The 12,229-nt window shown below is 34.8% G+C and overlaps 1 protein-coding gene and 1 pseudogene across 1 annotated transcript; one reads left to right on the forward strand and one right to left on the reverse strand.

Annotated features, from left to right (window-relative positions):
• Positions 1–2,284: 2,284 nt before the first annotated feature.
• On the forward strand, positions 2,285–6,427 carry LOC144563207 (uncharacterized). The gene is made up of 9 exons (XM_078312632.1): positions 2,285–2,490; positions 2,649–2,725; positions 3,139–3,367; positions 3,707–3,861; positions 4,501–4,546; positions 5,048–5,139; positions 5,428–5,524; positions 5,817–5,873; positions 6,056–6,427. The coding sequence occupies exons 1-9, from the start codon at positions 2,329–2,331 to the stop codon at positions 6,224–6,226; spliced, it is 1,086 nt and encodes a 361-aa protein (XP_078168758.1). The 5' UTR covers positions 2,285–2,328; the 3' UTR covers positions 6,227–6,427.
• A 3,572-nt stretch (positions 6,428–9,999) lies between these two features.
• On the reverse strand, positions 10,000–11,995 carry LOC144563592 (3-ketoacyl-CoA synthase 4-like; annotated as a pseudogene).
• Between the last annotated feature and the right edge of the window lie 234 nt (positions 11,996–12,229).

Here is a 12,229-nt window from a genome sequence, read left to right on the forward strand (position 1 = left end):
GCAATTAGTATTAACAAGCGACATAATGGCGTATTATTGATAAGTAATCTCAATGAAAAAAAAATGCGCCGAACAATTATTACAAGGTATCTTTGCATTTCATTGTTAGGAAAAATAATTTCGTGCTCTGAGGGTCATATATTAATTCCTTGTTGCGCTGGCATTAATTTATTATGGACTTTGAATTTCAAGTTCAGCTGTGGTAGTCTTGAATTTTTTAGATTAAAATTAAGCCTTTCTAAGAAGTTTGTTATTTTCTTACTATATCCCAAATTAATTATGTTAGTTCAGCAAATAATTTAACCAGGAGTCTGTTTTCACACAGAGTAGAGAGAGGATTTTTTTTTAAAAAAAAAATAGTTGTCAATAAGCAACCAATATAGATGTTTCGAACTAAATTCGGTCTAATGTTCGTTCTGAATTGTTCGATTCGCGTCAAGATAGTGCATACAATTAAAATTATAAACTGCTAAATTGATGCACAAATCTGATCACAAATCTAACGATCTAGATTAGATATCAGACTGAATTTCACCCTTGGCTCCCATTTTCTCTTAATTAATTATATATGAAGAAAGATTATTTTATAAAATATCTCTTCTATGTTGTGTTGATTAGCATTTGCGTTTGATAGGAAAAAAGGAGATCACACAACCCCACTACATGCATAATCCATGGGGATGATTGGGGTGTGTGATACCATGATTCCTTGAACTGAACCACACACACAAACCTGACGCATGATCTCTCTAACAAATCCCCCTTCCCATTTATTTTTTGTATTCTTTCTCATCCTTCATTTTCAATTTATTTTGGACCATATTACCCCTATGTCCGGATAAAAATGGAACGCTCATTTCATCATGCAATTAATACTAGTTTTTTTCTAGGGGTGTCGACGGGTACAATACGGGTCGGATGGAGGTATTTTCATACCCGTATCCGTTATGATAACGAAAAAAAAATCTTTATTCTTATCCATTTTTTCGAATACGGTACGGATCAGGTAAACTGAGAAATAAATGTCATTCATCTTGATTTGTGTTTTTGATAAATATTTTTCAAAACAAGAAGAAAAGAAAAAAATAATAATGAATGCAACTAATTTGTATTATGAAAATTTAATAAATTACAAAATTTGATACATTGTTTTATCATGTATTATCTTCATACAAATATATATCTATATATAATTTTATTCTTAAAAATTATTTTATACAATAACAGATAAGATAACGAAAAAAAATTGTTATTCTTACCCGTATCTGATAAGCTAACGAAAAATAAAATTCTTACTCTTATTCGTATTTTCGGATACAATACGGATGGAATAAACGGATAAAAGGGTGCTATTGACACCCCTAGTTTTTTCTTTTTGTATGATGGTTATTAATTTTTTATTCCATTTGTAACGTCACTTTATTTAGGTTGCATGAGTCACCTTGTTGTTGACTATAATTTATTAATTTTTCACCACCACTAAAACTAAAATTTTAAATTCGGTCAAACTTGTCTAAATTTAATTAATAACTCACACAAATGTTCCTCACTCTATTCATGGGAACACCAATCAAAATCCAAGGGCAAAATTGTAATTTACTCTCAAAAGTGTTGAAACATATTTTGCATTTGATCACTCCTGCCTGCTCCATGCAACATTTCTGGTGAGAAAAAAGCGCCACCTCTTCAAGTGCTTTGCATCCTCTCAGTTCTCATTCTTCACTGGAGGGTCCATTCAACATAATAAAAGATCTCAAAGAGCAATAATCTAGGAGTGTTTATTGGGTCCGGTTTTGTCGGTTTTGAACTGAACCGAATTAGTTTAGACCAAACGGTTCTGTTTTTTTGGTTCAATTCGTTTAAAAAATTTCAAAACCGAAATAACTGAACTGATCGAATTTTTATATATTATGAATTTGATCCGGATTGCCCCGGTTTATTTCTTGATACCCATGTTTATTTCTTAATTTCCGGGTTTATTTCTTAATATACTTCAATTTATTATAAATCAATTGATTTAAATAAAAAATTTATATATTTCATTTCGATTTGGTTGTAATGCTAAATCGGTTCGGTTCGGTTCTATTTTTGAAACCGAATTATAACTTTGGTTTGCCTAACCAATGAACAACCCTACAATAATCTGAGATCAATGGAGATAACCAGTGTCATTTAAACTGGAGAAGATTGAAACAAACAGTAGAACGTGGGAAATTAGAAGTTAGAACACAGTCCCGCCTATATATCCTCTCTCTGCCTGAGACTTCATAAATTTCTTCACCTTCCCCACAAATTCTCTCAATTTTTAACCAATTCAAAAGAGGAAACATGGACTTGAACTCTACTACAACTTCTTCTTCTCCAACGACTCAAATTGATTTAGATGATTCGTACCGACCGCTACCTTCGGTTTACTTGGCCTTTCTAGCACTATGGGCTGTATCTGGCTTCTCTTGGGGACTTAGTTCATGGAGAAATCGCCATTTTCAGGTTCCTTTTCTCTTTCATGGAAAATTAGAGGTTGGTTATTTTGTTTTCTGTACGTTGTACTAAGCGAGGCAGAGATGCTTAGTTGTTACAACTACCAATTTACCATCATATCCTTTTCTTTTTTCTAAATAAAGGTATGTAATTTTGTGTTATGCCAGGCTAATAATCTTCAATGGATGCTATCACTGGTACCATTGATCAAAACTCTGCAACTCGCTCTTGCATTTTCCTTTTGGTGAGTTCAAACTTTTCCCCTTGAAAATATCATAATTTAATTTTCTTTTAAACTCAGAAAATTGGTCAAATGTCTTACCAAAAATAAAACCTCAATAGGATTATAGGACTGTTTAGTTGTTATAGTTGGTTCAAGTATTAACTCTAAATTGGTCAAAAATCAAACAGCAATATTATGCATATTTTACTGTGCCAGACTTACACTGTTACTTACCGAGTTACTGGTACCACACTGGTCATGACGTACCCCGGGACTTCATCTGATTTTTCTTTAATTTAGTGTCCATTTCTTACTTTAAAATTTGAGACAAAAGAGGAGAATTGAAAGAACCAAATACAGAAAAAGAAATAAAATAGTATATAAGCATTGCTTAAAAGTTAAAAACCCTAGAAATAATAATATAAGATGTGCAGGTACTCGTGCATAAATCTCGAGGTATGCTCTCTCTGGATGTCATTTGGTGTGTACGTGACGGGAATTCTTTTTCAGACGGCGGCATTTGTGGCGTTCCTGCTCATATCGCATGGGTACTGTATTGTGTGTGAACGTATCTCCCTGAGCGAGCGCCGTACCACTGCAGGTATCGGCTGCCTCCTCTACTTGACTCAAATCGGCTACAAGGCCGGTGTCCCTTATTTCACGGTAGGTAGCTTTGTTGATTATGTTTTTTTGGTGTTTTGGGGCTCATGATGCTTTCTGATTGCATGGTTATCATATCACAGTTGTGTTGTTGCATAAACGAGTTCTAAATATACTCGGCGGATTGGAACAACAAAGTTATTATAGGGTTATAAACCTTAGTATCTGTGTTAGCAATGCCTATTTTTCAATTGATGTGTGGAACTTCTTGTTTCAAGAATATGAGTTGAGTTTGAAATTTAAGCTATTACTAAAGTGACATTTGATATGAAAAAAAGAAAATCCAAAACCTAATTAAAATACAATTTTTGCTTTGTCATTTATTTATCTATTTTTATGTAGGTTTTTCTTCTAGCAAGCTACATGGTCTCATTTTATATCATATTCAGGCGAATTTCAGAGAACTTATCGATGCTTAGTGAGCAATTAAATTTCATAGAGGATGAAGATGTTCAGTCGATGCACGGTGCGCTCAACACAAAATACATTATGTTTAAGTAAGTTTATCATCCTTTTTTTCTCCCTTATTTAGAAAAAAGAGACAATTTTTGTCAACCCTGAATAACCCTTGGAAGTATTTTTTAAATAAGCCCCCCTTAGTTTAGGAAAAGGGACAATATCCTGTCCATACTGTGATTCCCTAAAGTATTTATTAATTCCCATTCAGATTCAAATTGAAGTTAGATGGGCATTTTATGCTTTTTAATAAAAGGGTAAAATAGTTATTTTTATAAATTTAGAATGTGTTTCAATATAAAAGACAATAAAATGGGTAAATATGTGAGTTTTTGAAGTTTATGGGGGGAATATGTGATTTCAAAATTTAGAGGGGAAAATACGTAATATTGAAGTTTTTGAGGGGTATACATGAAATTCCCCCCTATTTTTAAATTAGCCTTGAAAAAGTAGTATCCAGAGATCATGACAAGCTTAAGAAAATATCCCACACTGCCCTCATTGACCACCTGTCTATATTTGGGAAAATTAGAGTTGGTGGTTATTAGTTCTTGTACAAATCATTTATCACTTTTTAGAGGTATATGCATTCTCAAATTTTGCAGGGTATATGGGTAATTTATCCTAAAATAAATCCAGTTAAGATGATTTGCTAAAAATGATTAATTTTGCTTTACTAGGAGATTTCAGGGAACAATGCAGATCGTTGCGGTGGCATACATTTTGGTAGGCTCTTCAAATCTAAACTAAATATTTAATCTTGTCATGGTTTTGTGTACCAGAATACCAGGATTACCATACCAGCATTTACTAGTACTGCTGCATAATTGACTATACTGATCATCAGAGTTCTTTTTCTCTGCTTTATGTCCAGATGTTTTAACTGATTTAAATATATATAATGCAATAAATCTTGTAAGAAAAGCAAAATAAGTTGGAAAAGGTTGTAAATCAGAGATCTGACTGCTGTTAGAACAGGATCTAAATGATATGGTATCTTGGTCTAGATAATTACCTTGAAAAAACAGTAAACCAGTATAATTTAACATCTAAGACTTATTCGACCATGAACAAACACTAGTCTGTGCATAGGAGATAACTATGCTTACCAGTGAGATGAGTGGTTTCAATAATTTTAGAATTAGAGAACACACATTTCTGTAGATATGCTGTATGCAAAAGAAATGTATGGATATGACCTAAAAATAATTCTCTTCATGTCTGCAGATGAATATAAACACCGAGGATACGCCAGATAATTATTGGTTTCGCTTGTTAGTACGTGAATGGGTGCAATATTGTATCTTCTTGTACATTGGGTAAGTTACTAGGAAGCCAATAGTTGAACTACCTTCGTACCAGGCTACCGGCTGGTACCAAGATAAACAAATTACGCTACTATAAGGATTTTCATATTTCTAATAGCCAGATATTAATAGTTTTAAAATTATGTCATAATCCTAAATAACCTTTCGTATTAGAAATAACCTTTTCACTAGAATTTTATAGAAAAATTATCAGTGACAGGTAACTAACTTGTAACTAATAACGAACCTGATTTTCTTTTATACAACTATCAAATAATCAATGTTGTCATTTTTTATCAGATGGAATTTTAGAATACCCGACGCATTGATGCATTTCTCTGTGATGCCTTCTCTGAAGTCAGGTTGGGAGATGACAGTGCCTCCAGTTTATAGCGTGGTATATATATCCTCTCCTTTAAAATACTTCTCATTACTCTTTTTAACTTGGGGCAACTGACACAAAACACACAAGTGCCACTGGTTATACTATCTAGTCGGCCCTGGTATGGTTGCCAGAGGTTCAGTTTTGATAATGACAAACAAAAAGTATGTCAGATGAAACAAGCGCTTCATTTATACTGGTACCAAAATAAAGACAGTCAAAATCAATATAGGTGGTAGGTTAATTAAGTAGTAATTATTTGATGAATTGTTGATACAACTAATGTTACTAATAATTTTCTTTTCAGGAAGTGAATGAAGCTGAGTTCAAGGACCTGATCTCGCAAGAATGGCATGTTGGTGTGGTAAGTTAAATTGAATTACTTGTATTTATTTTCCAATGCCAGTATATTGATTCTTTTTAAGTTATACTTTGCTTTTTCATAATAGGTTTGCAACTTTGCATTATTCACATAGCAAAGTTGGTTTCTTATCTCTCAGTTCTTTAAAAAAATATTTTTAATTGTATTATTTTATCGGTGTGCAGAGAACTTCATCTTGCTCCAGTTCTGGCAAAGCGACTGATCCAGTACTGGTAATCGTTCAAAACCCTCGTGCCACACATAAGGCTGCACCGACATATAGTCACCATAACCAAGTTGTAGGTATCACAAGTTCTACAAGTGGAAGATACCATACTGTGGAGGATCAAGTATAGGTGCTTTTAATTTTTCTTTTTCTCTTCTTTTTTTACAAGCTCAGGTATTATTTTGTGGTAAATACAAGTTGCAAAAAATGTTTACTTCCTTTTGCCTTCTCTTTCTTTTTTTTTGTTTTGGCAATTGTTGCTAATGTGATAAAGTCCATGAGCCTTTGTTTTTTATTAACATTGTAGCTTTGTTAATAATTGATAAATAGCTGAGGCATTTTATTCTATTGTTATTGATTGGTTTATTTCTGTAGCTGAGGCATTTTCTACTTCTCATTTACGTTTGTCTTTTCAAAGGCAAATAACTGGTATTTATCGAGATGAATTGATTACCTTGCCCCACAAGTTTCAACATGTTACTTTGTCTTCCCATTTGGAAGATAGATTGATATGGCGATGGTCACAAGATGATCATTTCACTGTTCATTCTTTTTATAAATGGTTAGAATATGATGGTATTCCAAATTCTGATTATGATACAATTTGGAAATCTCACATCCCTTTAAAAATCAAAATATTTTTTTGGCTCGTCCGTCGTGATAAAATTCTCACTAAGGTTAACTTGGCAAAAAAAGGATGGCTAGGAGATCTTACTTGTGCATTTTGTGACCAACATGAGAGCGCTGACCATTTATTTATACATTGTTCATATGTACGCTTGATATGGAATTGGATTGCAACATACAATTCATTCTCCTTTACATGTAATTTTTTAGATGATTTATGGTTATTTGATGCTTCTATCCCCTTAAAGGATAGACTCCTCGTAGAATTGTTAAGAGGAGCTATCTTATGGAATGTATGGTTAGAAAGAAATAGAGTTATTTTTAATGATAATACTACTCTTATTTCTGCTAAATCATTAGGGTTTAAGATAATCTCTTTAGCTACTTTTTGGTATAAGTCTAGATCTAATAATTCATACTTGAAATTAAGTCTAATGCTTCCATGTGATATTAAGGACCTTCCATATCAGATACTGGAGGAGGAAGATGAGTCCACCCAATCTCTTGGAGCCGGCAACCCTCCAAATCATATGTCTGGAGACGAGATATCGGATGAGAATTTATTGGATTACTAGTCTCCTAGGACATGATTGCTTTTTGAGACTTTTTACTTAGCTTAGTATTCATTTTGTTTCCAATTTAGCTTTTGCTGCGTACTATCTCTACTTGTATGTTTTTATGATTGTTGATGGTGACTTGATGTAAGACTTTTCGTATTTTATTTTGATACCTAATTTAGGTACCATATCAGGTATGCTTGATTTCTATGAAATCGGTGGTAATACCACTATTTTTCAAAAATAATTGATAAATAGCAATGCAGTTAATTTTCTAGCTAGCCTGCAATAATGTATTAAATATTATATATTTTCTAGGGTTTTGTCCCTAATAATTCTCAACGTTAAGTTCTGTATATAATTATTTGCTTTATAGAATATCTGGAACAGAATTATACCGGCACTGATTCCAGTCATTTCGGGCTATTTCATTCATTTTGGATGAAATTGACTGGAATTTCACTGAAACGAAAATTTTGCTATAAAACAACGAATTTTACAACTGAAATTATTCCGATTTTTTTATTAAAAGAAAATTAAAATAAAAAAATATCAGAAAAAAGTTAGGTTTTTATGAAATTTTGATTTATAGAAAGAATGGGATGGTTTATCCCGTCCAATGGACAGGATAATTTATTGGATAATTTATTCCGTCCGGTTATTGAATCGCTAATTAATATAATTGGCTCATTAATTAAAAAAAAATCTCTGGGTGCATTTGAATGGAGCAAGAATAACACTAATTCGAGAATAACACTATTCTTTTGAGCTATTTGATTTTTGGATGAAGCAAGAATAGCATTATCCCACTATTCTTTGTTTGTCTTATATATATTAGTTTACTATTCTACTAATCCAACTAAACGTTAGATAAACTACTATTCTCAAATTTAAAATTAGCTCTATTTTTGCTCTATTATTTGCACAACTGGTGTTTATTGCATCTTCTAGCCTCAATTATGAGCACAAGTTCCCAAGTGTCTATCTTGGTTGCACATACTAGCTAGTATACAACCAGACAATGGCTAGTTCACAAAACCATATTTTCATGAAAGATCTTTTATATCCTTGATATTGTTGAGGAGTCGATTTATCAATGGAATTTCAGTATCATTTGGCTAGGTTGTTCAAGGATGTTCATATTTTATCTTAGATATACATCTGGTATAATATGAACAAAAATTCAGAAAGTTGAAGGAGCTCAAACTCATTATTACATGCACCAATTGTCTATCTCGATCAATCCAAAAAATCATCTGGGTTTGGACGGTACGCTTTGTCCCATCCAGGGATGATTTAATTTCTTTTTAACCGATTAATTTGCAATTCATTAAATGATCCCGTTTAGGGCTGTATAAAAAGCTCGCGACTCGTGAGTTACTCAAACTCAGCTCGGTAACGAACTCGCTAACAACTCGTTCGTTTAAAATTCGAGTTATTCTGACTCGAGTTGAGTAACTCGTGAGTTAAACGAGTTGAGTTTGAGTTGGACTGAACTCGCTCGTTACAACTCGTGACTCGTTTGATTGATGATTTTCTTCATAATTTTTTACCTATTTTATTTTCCCAACTAGATGTGACTGGCTCAAGTTGACCCAATTCATTTCATTTAATCATTTTGTTGTGAATTGTTTGTTAATTCAATATTTACTTCTCATATTATTACATAACAACAATCATAAGTTCAAATGTTCAACATTTCAACACCTTAAACGAGTTGACTCACGAGTCACGAGCCAACTCGAGTTACTCGCGAGTTGAATTCGAGTCAGCGAGCCAGCTCGGCTCAATAATCTCAACTCGAGTCAACTCGACTCACTATCTTCCGAGTTGAATTCGAGTTGTCCATAACTCGAGCTAACTCGGCTCGTTAGCAGCCCTAATCCCGTTTTTCTTACAAATTGAAATTTCGTAGAAATCCAACCGTTTTTCGATATTTTTATTTTTATTTGTTGGGTATAAGATAAATAGCATAAATTATCATTATCAAAAAGAAAACAAAAAAGACATGCTCACAATTTGTAATGCAAACCGCATGTAAAATGCTGTCACACAATTCATGCTGATAAGGCGATAACTAAAAATGAATAGTGCTCTTTGGATTTGGTTTTTTAAGAGTCTCATCTGATATTACCATCTCCATCCAGAGCCCGAATCCTCTGAACCATCAGATCATAATTTGAATCAATCCAACCCAATAAATGCGAAGGATTTCTTTAATATTCGTGCCAAACAAATCGGATGGTTTGAATCTAAACTCAAAATTTGAGTTGCCTTGGGTAATATGAATTCTTCCATGCAGCCAACAGGCTACAGTTGAACACCATGTTAGTCTGGAATTCCAGATGTAAACATTACATATATACCAGCTCAGAATTTATTCCAAAATTTACCATTAGAAGAAACAAAAACCTCCACCTTGCAATTTACCAGTTTCTAACAACTGAACAACACACTTTCAGTTCAAAAATCAAAATAACCAAATTATTTGTTCAATTTATTCAGCCCAAACCTTGATGTTTAAAAGCTTAAAAAAGTAAGAATAATGCCATTGAAATGGTGCGCAGCGAAAATGAAAACCTGATTCACCTTTGATCTCAAATAAATAAAAAATACGAACTGAGAAGTTGTGCACATGAGTTTGTATAATTAAATAGGTTGAAGGAGTAATAACTTCTTCCTTTTATTTGCTTTTTTTAGCTCAATAGTATCTAACTATCTATTGATGATCTTTAAGCCGCTTATGAGAAGGAATTCCATCAACAATCTCGACTGGATATGTATCGATACAATCGATCCACGGGTTACTTTGCAAAGGTTTCACATCACGAAGAGCTTGCCAGACTGCACTGTTGCACTTGAATCCACTACCAAAGGCAATTTGCCAGATGCGGTGGCCCCGGCAAACTCGACCTTTTGCTTCTGTGTATGCCAGCTCATACCATGTCGAACTTGATGACGTGTTACCTGTATCCATATGATCAATACTTTAGACCAATCTGGATATGGATTTGTGTATAACTGGATGGAGTATTATTTTGATTATTTGTTACCGAAACGGTGAAGGGTCATGCGAGATGCTTCGACATGTTCGGGCTCCAGCTGCAAGTTCTTCTCCAGTTCATCAATCACACCTCTCCCTCCAGCATGTATGCAAAAATGGTCAAAAGCAATCTTAAAATCTGGTATGTACAGCTTGGTCTTGTCATTGAAAACCTTCTTCTTTACGAGTGTTGCAAAAAATAAGAGTTGCTCGCTGAGCGGCAGCACGAGCGGGCCGAGAGTGGTGATGTTGGCCTTCAGCGCATGGCCCGCAATGGCCATGAGGTCTTTTGACAAGGACACGCCTGTTTTGCCTTCTTCGTCTTGCTCCTGATACACGCACCGAAAGGCCTTGTCATCGGCCCCGTGATGCGTGCGAACAACATGGAGTAAGCGGTACTTGGCACGGCACCGGTCTGACCGGTGGTTTGAGAGCAGTATAGCCGCACCACCCACACGGAACAGGCAATTCGGGATCAGCATTGACTTCCGGTTGCCGGAATACCTAATGTCATGTACTCATGTCACCAATTTTAGTGATGTATATGTACAGGGAAAAAAATGCCTGCCCTCATATAAATTCTTTTGTCGCAATTGAGTAAATGTCATTTTTTTCAAGTTCTTAATTTTAGTATTAGAACAGATATTATAAACATCCAGTACAGTAAACTGTAGCTTTCAGTAATGAAAACAGGGACCTGAAAAGGTCACAATATTTTACAAGAATAAAATATTAACCTGATTTGGTCCAAAGTGCATGTACTTGCTTAAACAAATATAGAGAAATTGAATATGATCATTACCAGTTTTGGGTGATGTTCTCTGTGCTGATGACAACCGCATAGGAATTGCGGTGCACTTGGAGGAGGTCACGAGCGAGGCCAATGGAGATCATACCGGCACTGCATCCCATGCCACCAAGGTTGAACGATTTTATGTTGCCTCAGAATTTGTATTTGTTGATGATCATGGCAGAGAGAGACGGCGTCGGGTTAAAGAGGCTACAATTGACTATCAGGATGCTTATGTCTTTCGGTTTAACACCGGTACCGGCAAACAGGTTGTTAAGAGCACCAAACATTACCTGTGTGACATAAAAAAAATTATAATCTTTTATATATATAGCAAATTGTTGAAATGTATTTGAACTAATTAGTATTAAATTGTGTTACATTCTCAGCCTCGGTGCGGGCATTGATCATGGTGAGCCGCGGTGGCATGCACCTAAAAGCTTCTGGCACATGCGTGTGCTCGCTCAAACCTGACCTCGCTAGTATCTTCCTCTGGAATTCAAGAGCACTGTCATTGAACCCCATAAGCCTGGAATGGTATAGAAAGTCTTCGAAACCGACTTCAAGCAACGCTGGCGGTTTGTAGCACGTGAACTCAATCAAATACACCGGCTTGGAACGGGTCAAGAAGTAAAACATGCAACCCGTGACAAGCAGTGCAGAGAGGGTTAACACGGCGAGAATGTTGTATTTAAGGAGTAACCAAACTTGAAGCAGGTCGTTCGGGTCGGTACGGGTTGCTTCGACAAACAGTATTGCGGTAAGAGGCATCAAGGCTAGCTGTAAGAGATGTGTTATCAGGTAATGGTAACCGAGTTTGACGTACTTGAGACTGATGCTTATACGAAAATCCGGTAGCCGTCGGCTTGGCAAGTCTGACATGGCCGGTCCGGCTTTAATTTGGTGTGAATAAACAAGATTTTGGGGTATGACAAAGAGATGAGGAGAGTTTAAATAAGAAAAGAGCAGAGTTATATATATATATACACACACACACTAGGCATTTATCTATCTTATTTATTGTATCAATCTCAATTTTGTAATTACTGAAAAGAGCAGGGGCCAAAGTGAATAAAACCATGAAAAGTGCGCGCGCTTTTTCAGAGATAGGTTTAA

Source organism: Carex rostrata, chromosome 12 (assembly GCF_964058835.1).
Source record: "Carex rostrata chromosome 12, lpCarRost1.2, whole genome shotgun sequence".
Classification (NCBI taxonomy): domain Eukaryota; kingdom Viridiplantae; phylum Streptophyta; class Magnoliopsida; order Poales; family Cyperaceae; genus Carex; species Carex rostrata.

Coding starts and splice junctions, on each gene's coding strand:
- LOC144563207 (XM_078312632.1), top strand. CDS start 2,329: ATGGACTTGAACTCTACTACAACTTCTTCTTCTCCAACGACTCAAATT. Junction 2,726..3,138: donor GCTCTTGCATTTTCCTTTTG/GTGAGTTCAAAC, acceptor TAAGATGTGCAG/GTACTCGTGCATAAATCTCG. Junction 5,525..5,816: donor TGCCTCCAGTTTATAGCGTG/GTATATATATCC, acceptor TTTTCTTTTCAG/GAAGTGAATGAAGCTGAGTT.